Source organism: Tasmannia lanceolata, unplaced genomic scaffold, assembly GCF_043159265.1.
Source record: "Tasmannia lanceolata isolate RefF3 unplaced genomic scaffold, GAP_Taslan_0.1 ptg000257l, whole genome shotgun sequence".
Classification (NCBI taxonomy): domain Eukaryota; kingdom Viridiplantae; phylum Streptophyta; class Magnoliopsida; order Canellales; family Winteraceae; genus Tasmannia; species Tasmannia lanceolata.
Window position 1 is genome coordinate 101888 of NW_027518932.1, and position 11819 is coordinate 113706.

Consider the following 11819-nt stretch of genomic DNA (forward strand, 5'->3'; position numbering starts at 1 on the left):
AGATCCGTGAGAGGACTAAGGCAGACCCTTAAGATCCAAGAAAGGACTAAGGCAGACCCTTATGATCCGTCCTTGGGCAAAAGCCAAAAGTTAGGACTAAGGCAGACCCTTAAGATCCAATAAAGGACTAAGGCAGACCCTTACGATCCGTCCTTGAGCAAAGCCAAAAGTTACCCAGGCTGAGAGCGTACGACACCTGGCTAATAATGCATATTCGGGTGGAACCATATGGTGACCCAAAGGAAATCCTAGAAAGGAGCACGTCTCATTAGGGGGACGGGGGTTCCTTGATGGTCAATAGTTGACGGCCAGGCCAAGGCCACCGAACATGATCTTATTGGGAATTGCCGTATGACTATTGGGGGAGAGAACATATTTGGGAATCACAGTGAGGATGAGAGTTCATACAAAGTTGATTTATTTCCAAATTTGATTTATTTGAGAAAAACTGTATAGTTTAAAATGGATTCTAATGTTGATCATTGAAAATTTTTATGGTTATTGTACTGTTTCTTTTATGTCGTGAACCTTTTTCCTTGCTCTTACGTTGCTACATTTCCCTCCACAGGATTAGTAGAAGAGGGAGCCTTCGCAAACGAAGACATATAAATAAAGCGGGAATGGGAAATAAATAGAGAGGGTGGAGTGACAGATGGGTCACCTGTCGTATTTAGACTCAGTTTAAGTATTTAATTTCGGACTGTAATAAATTTTATTTGGGATGCTAGGTCCTTAATTTAGAACAGAGTGAGTTTAAAATTTTAAATGGATTTCATTATTGAGAATACTTCCGCTGCTCATAAAGAAAAAAATCAGGTGAATTTGTCAAATAGGTGTAACGGCTTGGTTTTGAGAAAATCGGGTCGTTACACGCCATGTATTCGGGCTCGGTACAGGATAATGCAACCGTTGGTAGCAAGTTTGACATCAAACTAATAAGACCATTCCTAAACTCGAATACATTACCCATAATAGATCTTCCTTTGTCCATAACATTAGCATAACTTGCATAAAAAAAACCATGCAGCGACTTCGAATCCTTCTCATATGTGATAGCATAATCACTAGTACCTCTTACATAGAAAAGCGCTCATTTGACTGAAACTCGGCAGTGGAATCAATATGCACGGCAGAAACAAGATTGAGCTAAAAACAAAAACTTTTCGATCCACCAACTGAACCAAGATCTTAGTTGCTAGATTAATCAATGTTTATGAATTGAAATTCGGATGGTTAAGGACATTTACCAATTGGTTGACCGATACTGCCAATCTCTGCTTGATCTACTCCCCATTAGGTACCCGACGTTTCTGAAACCCAAGCTGGTCCGGAAGTCGAAGTAGTGGCTTCTCAAACCGTGCGGTTGAAGGAGAAATAGGAGAGAACTTGGAATCCTCTCCCAAACTAAAACCAATAAGGCTTTCAAGTTCTTCTAAAGAACTAGAAACAAAACTAGAAGCGGGAAAAAGAAAGGAGAAAAATGAAATTGGGAGGGGAGATGGGCTGGACGAATTTTGCATATGGGTTTCCAAATTGTGCAAGTAATCCAAATTGTCCACCCATCCCCTCCGTTTATAGAGTTCCCTCTAGCAATTCGTTCCCTTGTATGTGTCCCCTTGATTTTGGAAACTAAATTCAATTAAAACTCTCTGTTTCTTAAACATGTAAAACACATGGATACTCAAAATGATTTTTTCTTATTGAATGTTACCAATAACCAATGGGACTTTTAGAAATAGGAAACCTTCTCCAACTCAAATTCTCTCTTTTCCTTTTTAAATTTCCACCAATAGGAAATTAGAATAAATCAACCAATGGGATCTCTCATAACTGTTATCCAATAGGATTTGAGCATTTAATAAGCACATGTTAATTAAGACATGTACACACCATAATATGGTGTATCTCATCTTTAATACATGTGTGTGCACCCTATGTATGGTGCTCTTCCTCCCTGTATCACATATAGTGGATCCAATCCATATCACACATACGATCAAATCTGAAACCCATATTGTCCAACAATCCATAAGGGTCTAGCGAGTTGTGAGTGTGATCGGCCCAGGGATCCAATGATCATTCTCACAGGGTCCACAATGGGCCCTACTGTGATCTCACGCAATGTAGTCCAACTACGATAGCATTAGGCAAGTGACCCCCACCATGACGTTACCCTGAAGAAGACCATTAGATCAAATTACCCAAATCACATCCAATGTGTAGTCCTTCCTCCAATCCTTCATTTACCGAGTTGGGTCTTGTGGAGGGTGGACATCAATTACCCCATGGGCTCACTCAATGGTATACCTTTCTATCTATCAAGCTTGGGCCCGCAAATGCATTTGCAGCTCCCTTTTGAAACAATCAATGTTTTTGAAAAACTTTGATAAACAATTTATCAAACGGATTGGCCAGTCATTATTTAATGGCCTAGCTGAGATCGAAATTGCAAATGATTTTCCTCTATGGGAGGGGTGGAGGATTCAATGATGGGCATCACTATTGACCCCACGGGTTTACCCCATGACCCAGCACTACCCGCTGGTAACCCCGGACCGGGGACTACTGTTAGATAGACCAAAGCCATAAGGTGCGCCCACAGACTAAAAATATCCCTCAGGTCTAAGGACATATCCAAGGGTCCTGTCTGACAGAATAACCTTATCCAATTCCTTGTCCACAGGTTATTCTACGAAGCCATCCGTTCAGTGTGTGATCCAATCATTTCGCCCATTCCACCTACTTAGAATCAACTACCTCAGTGACCTAGATAGGCCACCCCAATGCGTATATGGAGGCAGGTTCGATTCTAGTTGTGTACAGGTACGAGATGTCCAATCTCAACCCCAACCAAGAACATTCTAGGTCTGCAAAGAACCTGAAGATCATATCTCCCCACCACATAATCTCAATGTGCATGACCTATCCTACGATGCTACCTAAGGATAAAGGTGTGCCTAGAAGCACATTAGGTTAATGGTTTATCTATCTTTTAAGGGTTTCTAACATCTAAAACCTAAGGCTCCATGGGTTGACCAGTCTCATGCTTGGGTTGCATTCATGGAAGAGAATTGTGTCTCCACCCTTAAACAATTGGGCATATAAGTTAATAATATATTGTTGCCAGGCATATTCTCACGATTCACTCCAACAAATACCCAATAGATGTCATGTAACAATAAATAATAGTTGCAACATTACAACAACTGGATTTTGATTAGGGCACACACCCTAACAATGACGGCTTCTGAATGCGCTTTACCCAGATTCCCCATAAACCGGCTTAAAACTCCAACCGCGTAAGTAATTTTTGGCCTAGTATATACCATGGAAAACATCAAGCTCCCGACAAGGGTAGCATATGGGATTCGATCCATTTTCTTCACATCCTCTTCCGATTTTGGGCACTGATTGGAACATAACTTAAAGTAAGCTGCTAATGTGTCTTTATCGGCTTAGACTTGCTCATCCCAAACCATTCAAGCACCTTTTTTATAAACATCTTTTGTGAAAGCAACAAAGTTCCAAGGATAAAAAGAATGGAACTTTGTTGCTTTCACAAAATATGTTTGTAAAAAAGGGGCTTGAAAGGTTTGGGATAAGCAAATCTAAGCCGATAAAGCCATCATCAGCGGCTCACTTTAAGATATGTTCCGATCAATTCCCAAAATCGGAAGAGGAGATGAAGAAAATGGATCGAGTCCCATATGCTAGCATTGTTGGGAGCTTGATGTTTATCGTGATATGAACTAGGCCGAACATTGCTTATGCGGTTGGAGTTTTAATCCGGTTTATGGCGAATCCAGGTAAAGCACATTCGGAGGCCGCCAAATTGGTGCTTCGCTACCTAAGAAGTACTACTGATTATGTTATGATATATGGAAAGGATTCGAATCCGTTGCATGATTTTGTTGATACAAGTTATGCTAATGATATGGACAAAGAAAGATCTACTACGGGTTATATATTTAGGTTTGGGAATGGTCCTATTAATTAGATGTCAAAGCTGCAACCAACGGTTGCATTATCCACTATCGAGGCATTAAGTTAAAACCTATGGATTTATTTTGTGATAACATGAGTATCATTTATTTGGCCAAGAATTCAATTTTTCACAAAGGACCACATATATATCGGTTCAATATCACTACATTTAGGAAGTCATTAAAGATGGAAGGATCTATTTGTTGAAGGTGTGAACCAAAGAGAATGTGGTGGATATGCTCATAAAGATGGTTCAAGGAGAGAAGTTATATTGAAGTTTATCTTCCCCCAGTCTCAAGAAGGAAGGGTTGGCACGCTGGTGATTGTGCATCAAGGTGGAGATTGTTAAAATGGTGACGCATGAGCACCATTTTTTTATTTCTTTTTTCGAAGTCGGTATCTCTTGGTCTTTTAAATGGGATGTTTTCCTTGCCTCTCTCATATGGTTTTTTAAAGACAAAAGATAAATAGGGTTTAAAAAAGGAGAAGAGTGAGAGATTTGAGAGGAGAAAAGGTTTAGACAAGAAAAGAGGGGTTTCCTCTTGGGGCTTTAGGAGGGCTTTGTGGTAAAGCGAAAACAAGTTTCTTCTTCTTGGTTTTCCAAGGTGTGTTCCTCTTCTTATGGTGTGCCCATCAAATGGATGGTTTGGATCTTCCTATGGTGTGGCACGTACAGTACTTTTTGGCAAGTGGGATTGGAAATTAGGGATCTGCTAGGGACTATCGATCAATTAAATGAATCTGAGAGCAACCACCTTTGTCCTCAGGTTAATAAAATGAATAAGACAAAATCTTAGCCTGTGTGGGTTGTGTGGCTACTCTCACATGCAACAGCCAAGCCGCAACATGCCTGAAGTGATTGTCCCTAGTAAATCTTTAGTTTTAAACCTAACATTTAACAAAGTAAAGTGATTGTCGCCAAAGGATGTGGGGCGGGGATGGGGATTAGATATTCCCCATGGGGAGGGGAGGGGGATTCCCCATGATCCCCGCAGTGGGGAGGGGAAGGGGAGGGGGAAAATTCCCCGCATAGGGCAAGGGGTAGGGGACCCCAACATCCGGCCCCGACCCGCCCCGTTGCCAGCCTTAAGAAAGATCTCTCAAGGAAGAAGATGCTAGTGTGTTTAAATCTGTCAGTGATAACAAACTGATCTTGATCAGTTCTTCTTCATGCATTCAACAAGAAAATAATGGAATGAAGAGAAAAAGGACTATAACACTAGTCTACAATTCCAATTCATTAACAAGGAAAGAAAGAATAAAGGAGAAGAGCCTCTCTCTCTCTCTCTCTCAAATCAATGTCATTCTCAGAAATGAAATGAGATTGGCTTCATATAGACAGCCCTTACAACTAACATCAACCAACATAACCCCCAATGGTAAAGAGACTAAAAAAGGACATGTATAATAATCAAATGATTAATAATGATGACTACTAAATATAACAAAATATGGAAGGACAATAGTATAATAACATTACTATTGCAAGTAATGGTGAAGCAGATGCACCAAAGGATGTAGTGCATCACACTTGCCTTCTTAGAAAGAACTCGGCCCTGAGTTCACATAAATTCCACCCGGGAATTAGTCCACCTGGATCAAAGATGAAGATATACACACCCTCGTCCCAAGGAATATAACCTCCCACCTTAATTCTCTTATTGAGTTGTATCTTACCATGTGATGTGCGTGGGCTAGTAGAATACCTATAATCCCCAATTCAATGTCTGCTGAATATGACATATGTGTAGTAGTCCGCTGTTTAAACCAAATATGACATATGTGTAGCAGTCCACTATGTAAACGTATCATATATAGAATTGACAACCATTAGCCCCATCTCCTTCTCTTTGAAATGACAAGTGTAAGGGCCGTCTCTCTCTCTCTCTCTCTCTCTCTCTCTCTCTCTATCAGCATTAAAATCATTAAATGTTAAAAACGAAATAAATGTAAAGTGTAATGATAAAGGGCGGTGAAACTTTGAGAAATTCGGGTGATAGAATTTTTTTTTAATACTTTATAGGTTCTAATAGTTTATATAAAAATAAGCCATGGAAAATATTAATTATAAGGGCCGTGACTACAAGGTTCTAATTCTTCACACGCACACACACGCACACGCACGCACGCACTAGCACACTGGCGCACACGCACATAGGGATTTGCTAGCATTCATCGCAGAAGCCATTTTACGGCTGCGCTGTTGTATGTGAGGGCAGCCACCTCGTGAATGAAGACAAACTCTCACATCGCGGATGGTCTGTTGATGGATGCTAGCAAATCCCTACGTACACTCACACACGATATAGTTACTTAACTTTTAAAGAGGCAATTCCTTAATATTCTATTTGTAGATACGATTAATTTAAAATTAACCTATTTACACATTATGCCCCTTCGTATTTGATTGTTTAAGGCGTTCATATATTTGGCCCGATTGCGGATGGACCATTGTTTCAAAAATCTCCATTGTGAGACAATCTTAGAATCTAAATTTATGGCATATAAATGGATGAAAATGAATTATTGTAAGTTTAAAAAAAAAAAAAGATTAGCGGCATTAACTTATCTATTTTAGGAATGTTTTAAAAGATCAAGAATGGTAGGGATTATTATTTAAAAACAAGAATAAGTCGCACCCTTAGCGAATTCATCAGAATGATAATCTCTTCAAAATTTGGGGAGTTTTCTTAAAAAAATTGGACCATTTACAAATCCTAATTATAAGATATATAAGACCATATGTAGATACATAAGACATGAGAGATATAATAGCTTATATTACGAAATTTTATTAGTTTTTTTATAAACACATAAGATATAAGAGATTTACTCTTGGCATTTACACTTATCTGTTCAGATTGTATAATTATCTTCGTCATATGCAAAAGAAAATTTAGGGCAGAATGTGAAATTCTCATCATTTTTATTTGTACCATGAGCTTTATCTTAAATGCGAATGATTTTTTAAATTAAAAGAAATTTTGTGTAGTTGTTTGATTTTTTAACTTTTAATAATTTATGGACAAAGGAAGATCTATTATGGGTTATGCTAATGGGAATGGTCCTATTAGTTGGATGGCAAAGTTGCAACCAACGGTTGCCTTATCCACTATCGAGGCCGAGTACATGGAGACAGCGGAAGCTTGCTAGAAAGTAGTTTGGCTTCAAGGTTTGATGGGTGAGATTGGCATCGAGTCAAAACCCATGGATTATTTTTTTGTGATAACATGTGCATCATTTGTTTGGCCATGAATTCGGTTAATCACAAAAGGACCAAACATATATCGGTACAATATCACTACATTCAGGAAGTCTGATGGAAGGATCTATTTGTTGAAAGTGTGAACCAAGGAGAATGTAGTGGATATGATCGTAACGATGGTTCAAGGAGAAAAGTTAGATCGAAGTTTATCTTCTCTCGGTCTCAAGAAGGAAGACTTGGTATGCCGATGATTATGCATCAATGTGGAGATTGTTAAAATGGTGACGCATGAGCACCAGTTTTTTCATTTTTTGTTTTTTTGGAGCGGGTCTCACTTGGTCTTTTAAGTGGGATGTTTTCCATGCCTCTCTCATATGGTTTTGTAAAGGCAAGAGATAAAAAGGTTTTTAAAAAGGAGGAGAAGAGTGAGAGGTTTGAGAGGAGAAAAGGTTACTACAAGAAATGAGGGGTTTTCTCTTTGGGCTCTAGGAGGGCTTCTCTGGTGAGGCGAAAACATGTTTCTTCTTCCTGGTTACTTAGGGTGTGTTCCTCTTCTTTCATTCTTCATTTCCATTAGTTTTTCCTTGCAACCCTAGCATAATGTTGGAGGTTTTTTTAAGGGGATTTCTCCTCATACTTAGTGTATAGATTTGGGGGTTTTTTGTGATTGTATAGAAGGTTGGAGAGAAGGGTTTTTCGGTGGTTTTTACAAGTGTGGAGGTAACGTTGTGCTATTTGGTTTGAAATAATGGACCTGTGTTACCTTGTCGTTGGATGTAGCCCATTATGGTGAACTGCATATATTGTTTTCTTCTTGTGATTGCTTGTGATTTATTTCTTTTGCTCCTCTTAAAAACTGGGCTGCTGTTGGATCAAATATCAAGGGGGTACCGCCCACATGGGACTTGACCGTCGGGCACCGTATTAAAACTCTTGTTTTATAATATTGTAAAGTAGTAACGGTTTGCTAGAAGAACTCTTAATTTGACAATATATTTTCTGAATTATAGTTTATAATGTAAAAGATATTAACAAGGGAAAAGTGTTTCTACTCGGTCAAAAGTAGATAACGTCGTCTACTACGTCGCATGAAACAAAGTGGGCCCACATTGCTTGGATAATCCAGAGCATTCATTTGTTAGGCCCTGAGATAGATAGGGTGTGCCCTAAAAATCAACTTCAAACGATCATCCTAACCCTTCAATTTGTGGAGGTTAAAAATGGGAGGTTCATAGCCCTCCATATTTAACCTCCACAAATAGAAGGGTTGGGATGATCTTATGGTTTTTATTTTATTTTATTTTATTTTGGCACACCCTAACTATTGCGATCAGGACCCAAACAATGTGGGCCCCACTGTAACTTTGGCCGACGGAGTAGATAACGTATCTACTCGGCCGTGTAGAAACACTTTTCCCTATTAACAATTAGATTGGTATGGTAATTCCATCACAATATTATCCGAAAACATGAAATTGTCAAAACGATTTCCCGAAGGAAATGATATATTAAGACGTTTTTTGATAAATTTGCCATCAGTGGATCAGGATCATCCTATCATAGTTTTAACGTAGATGATGGATGGATTTTTTATGTGAGTGGGGGTCCACCATATCAACAGCTTGAACGACAGAAAATCGACACCAATTATTTCTCAAATCGCATATTTGAAAAACATCCAAATGGTCAAAGGAGTTTAAAATATATTTATTTACCATTTAACCAAGTTTTGGCAACTAATCTTTAATAGCGAAGTAACGAAAATAAAATTTTTTATAGATGCTGTAAGTTTTTTTATAATTACAAGTGAAATTTTATTTTCTACCCCATTCCTCCGCATATCCATCCTTTTGTTTGTGCTTTCTTGGAAATGACTATTTTCAGGGAAAGGCAAACAAAAGGTGGAAATATAGCCATTCTTACGAAAAGATAAACAAGAGGAGGTGGTAATGCTGAAAAGGGGTCGGGAAAAATCAATTTCCTAATTAGAGTGGTATTGGCCAACCTTAAAAAAAGGTCTGCAAATTAGCAATCAAATGGGTAGGTATAAATAGGGTAGGCATTGTTCGAGACCATGTGGGAGATCACCCAGTTTGATTTCAGCATGTCCTTCGCTCGGCTAATAGGGTAGCGGACCGTTTCGCGAGAGATGGAGTAAATTGGATCTTTGATTTTCTTCCTCCATAATATGTTGTTTCTTATTTTTCTTTGTCTGTACTCATGACCAGTTGGGTGGTGGGGCAAGCCCCACTTATTAATTTAGATCTAAGCATTTAAAAAAAGGGCAGGCATTTTTCAACTCAGATAAGTTACATTATAATTTAGGTACGAAAAGATTGTTTCAACTTTCACAGAAAAAAGAGTCTGACGACTGCTTCTATTCTTTGCGGGGAAAGATCTACTTGGATGAAAAAAATAGATTAGATAGCGTAGTTGTTAAACCATATATTGATTAAGTTGTAACAAGACCATTTCCATGAAATCACATGACACTTAAGCCATGCATCTGTTTCTCTCTCTCTCTCTCTCTGCCTATAAATATGCACCCATTCTAAGCTTCTTCCACACCATCAAAACACTCGCACCCAATACTCCTCTTTAGATTGATAAAATGGAGAAGGCTACTCCCCTCCTTGTACTTGTACTCCTTTCCTTGGCATCTTCTCTTACCTTTGCCGCTGATCCCAGTCCTCTACAGGACTTTTGTGTTGCTGACAATATGTCTCCAGGTACAAATGCTTTTTTTTTATTTCTCAATTTAACTTCCATTAGTATCATGATAATCACGTGTTTGTGCAAACCCAATTCCATTTTTGGTAGGTATTGTGGGGTTTGGCTAGATGACTTGAGAAATATTGTTATTGCATTTACTCTGCGTGTGGACACCGGCCCTACGTGCATGGGTTATGTTTTTTTTTATTGGCTGATCTTTTTTTGATGTTTTTCCTTCTCAGTGTTAGTCAATGGCGTGGTTTGCAAGGACCCAATGCTCGCTCAGGCAAGCGATTTCTTCTTTCCAGGGCTTGACATGCCACGCAACACAAATAACCGAGTTGGGTCCAATGTGACCGCAGTGAACGTGGTCCAAATACCAGGACTCAACACTCTTGGCATCTCCATGGCTCGCATAGACTTTGCACCCTACGGACTAAACCCTCCCCACACACACCCAAGGGGCACTGAGATGATTGTAGTTCAAGAGGGCACCCTCCTCGTTGGTTTCGTCACCTCTAACCTTGCAAATGGCGAAAATCGGCTCATATCAAAGGTCCTCAATAAGGGTGATGTGTTTGTGTTTCCAATAGGTCTCATTCACTTCCAATTCAATGTTGGACAGACCAATGCGGTGGCCATTGCCGCTCTGGCAAGTCAGAACCCAGGTGTGATCACCATAGCTAATGCCGTCTTCGGATCAAACCTGCCCATCTCCGATGATGTTCTCGCCAAGGCCTTCCAACTTGACAAGAAAGTAGTTGATTTTCTTCAGGCACAGTTCGGGCCCAAAAACTAGATAACTACCGACAAGGATCCCATGCATTAACTACAATAGTGTATTTGAATAAGCAAACTTGGTGTTTGCATTTCTTAAAATCGTAATAATAATACAGTTTGAGCATGTCAATGGGACAATCAAGCGATTGATTGAATATACAGTCTTGTTTTTCATGAATTCTCTCTCTCTCTCTCACACACACACACACACACACACACACCCAAATCCGAGATCCAGGCCGGGCAAACGACGGTGCCTCATACCTACAACGCGACCCTCACAATCTGGTAAGGTAATTAGAATCATATATCGGAAATAAATCCAGGCATATATCAGAGTAGTAAAGCCAATGTAAAACTAAAACATCGATATCCATCAATACTATTAAAAGATGTATACACGCTCAAGTGCAAATTACTAGTCCTTTGACCAAATAAAACGAGGGTACGCTCCCACTCCAGATCTTTGCACAAGTCCAATTTCAATATCTGAAAATTTTAAACTACGAGTGAGCTAACGCTCAGATAGTAAACAAGCATTACTCTAGCTGGGTCTAGCATGGTAGGGAAACAGAAGGCTGCAACAGAAAGTCAAAGTGAAGCCGAAACTTAGAGTGAGGGATACACTACACATTCTGATGGTTCAACACAAGTAATTTTGAGCCACACAAAATATGCTTAACACAAGGTAAATAATCAGGGATTCATATTACCACAAATGGATAAGAGCCAAAATAGAACATACAAAATTTGCATGTAGAAACCGAAACTGAAATGAGAAGCATGGCCACAATTATAAAAGCCGAAATAGGAGGCAAGGAGCAATGTGAAGTAAAATAGGCATAGAATGAGTAATCAGAGAATCATTTTCCCAAGATACGAACCAAACAAGATCAAATCACATACCTAGACTAAAAATGAAGCTGGAACTGAAATATGCAACAAGAAGCATGGTCGCGTATTTCAAAAGTTCACAGTGGAGATTTTACAAGCAGCATGATCAAACACAAGTAACTGAGATCAAAATATACCAATAGACATAGTCAGGATATTCAAAAGGATTCACTTATCACAAGACATAAACAAGGTCTTCATCATAATATTTTCAAGAAGATCAAAAGTTTGAACCTTCTTCCAA

General features: G+C 39.1%; 1 protein-coding gene across 1 annotated transcript; it reads left to right on the forward strand.

The window, feature by feature from the left end:
- The first annotated feature begins 9731 nt into the window (after positions 1-9731).
- LOC143867515 (germin-like protein 8-2) lies at positions 9732-10786 on the forward strand. The gene is made up of 2 exons (XM_077376117.1): positions 9732-9918; positions 10144-10786. The coding sequence occupies exons 1-2, from the start codon at positions 9801-9803 to the stop codon at positions 10698-10700; spliced, it is 675 nt and encodes a 224-aa protein (XP_077232232.1). The 5' UTR covers positions 9732-9800; the 3' UTR covers positions 10701-10786.
- Positions 10787-11819: the final 1033 nt, after the last annotated feature.

Coding starts and splice junctions, on each gene's coding strand:
- LOC143867515 (XM_077376117.1), top strand. CDS start 9,801: ATGGAGAAGGCTACTCCCCTCCTTGTACTTGTACTCCTTTCCTTGGCA. Junction 9,919..10,143: donor TGCTGACAATATGTCTCCAG/GTACAAATGCTT, acceptor TTTCCTTCTCAG/TGTTAGTCAATGGCGTGGTT.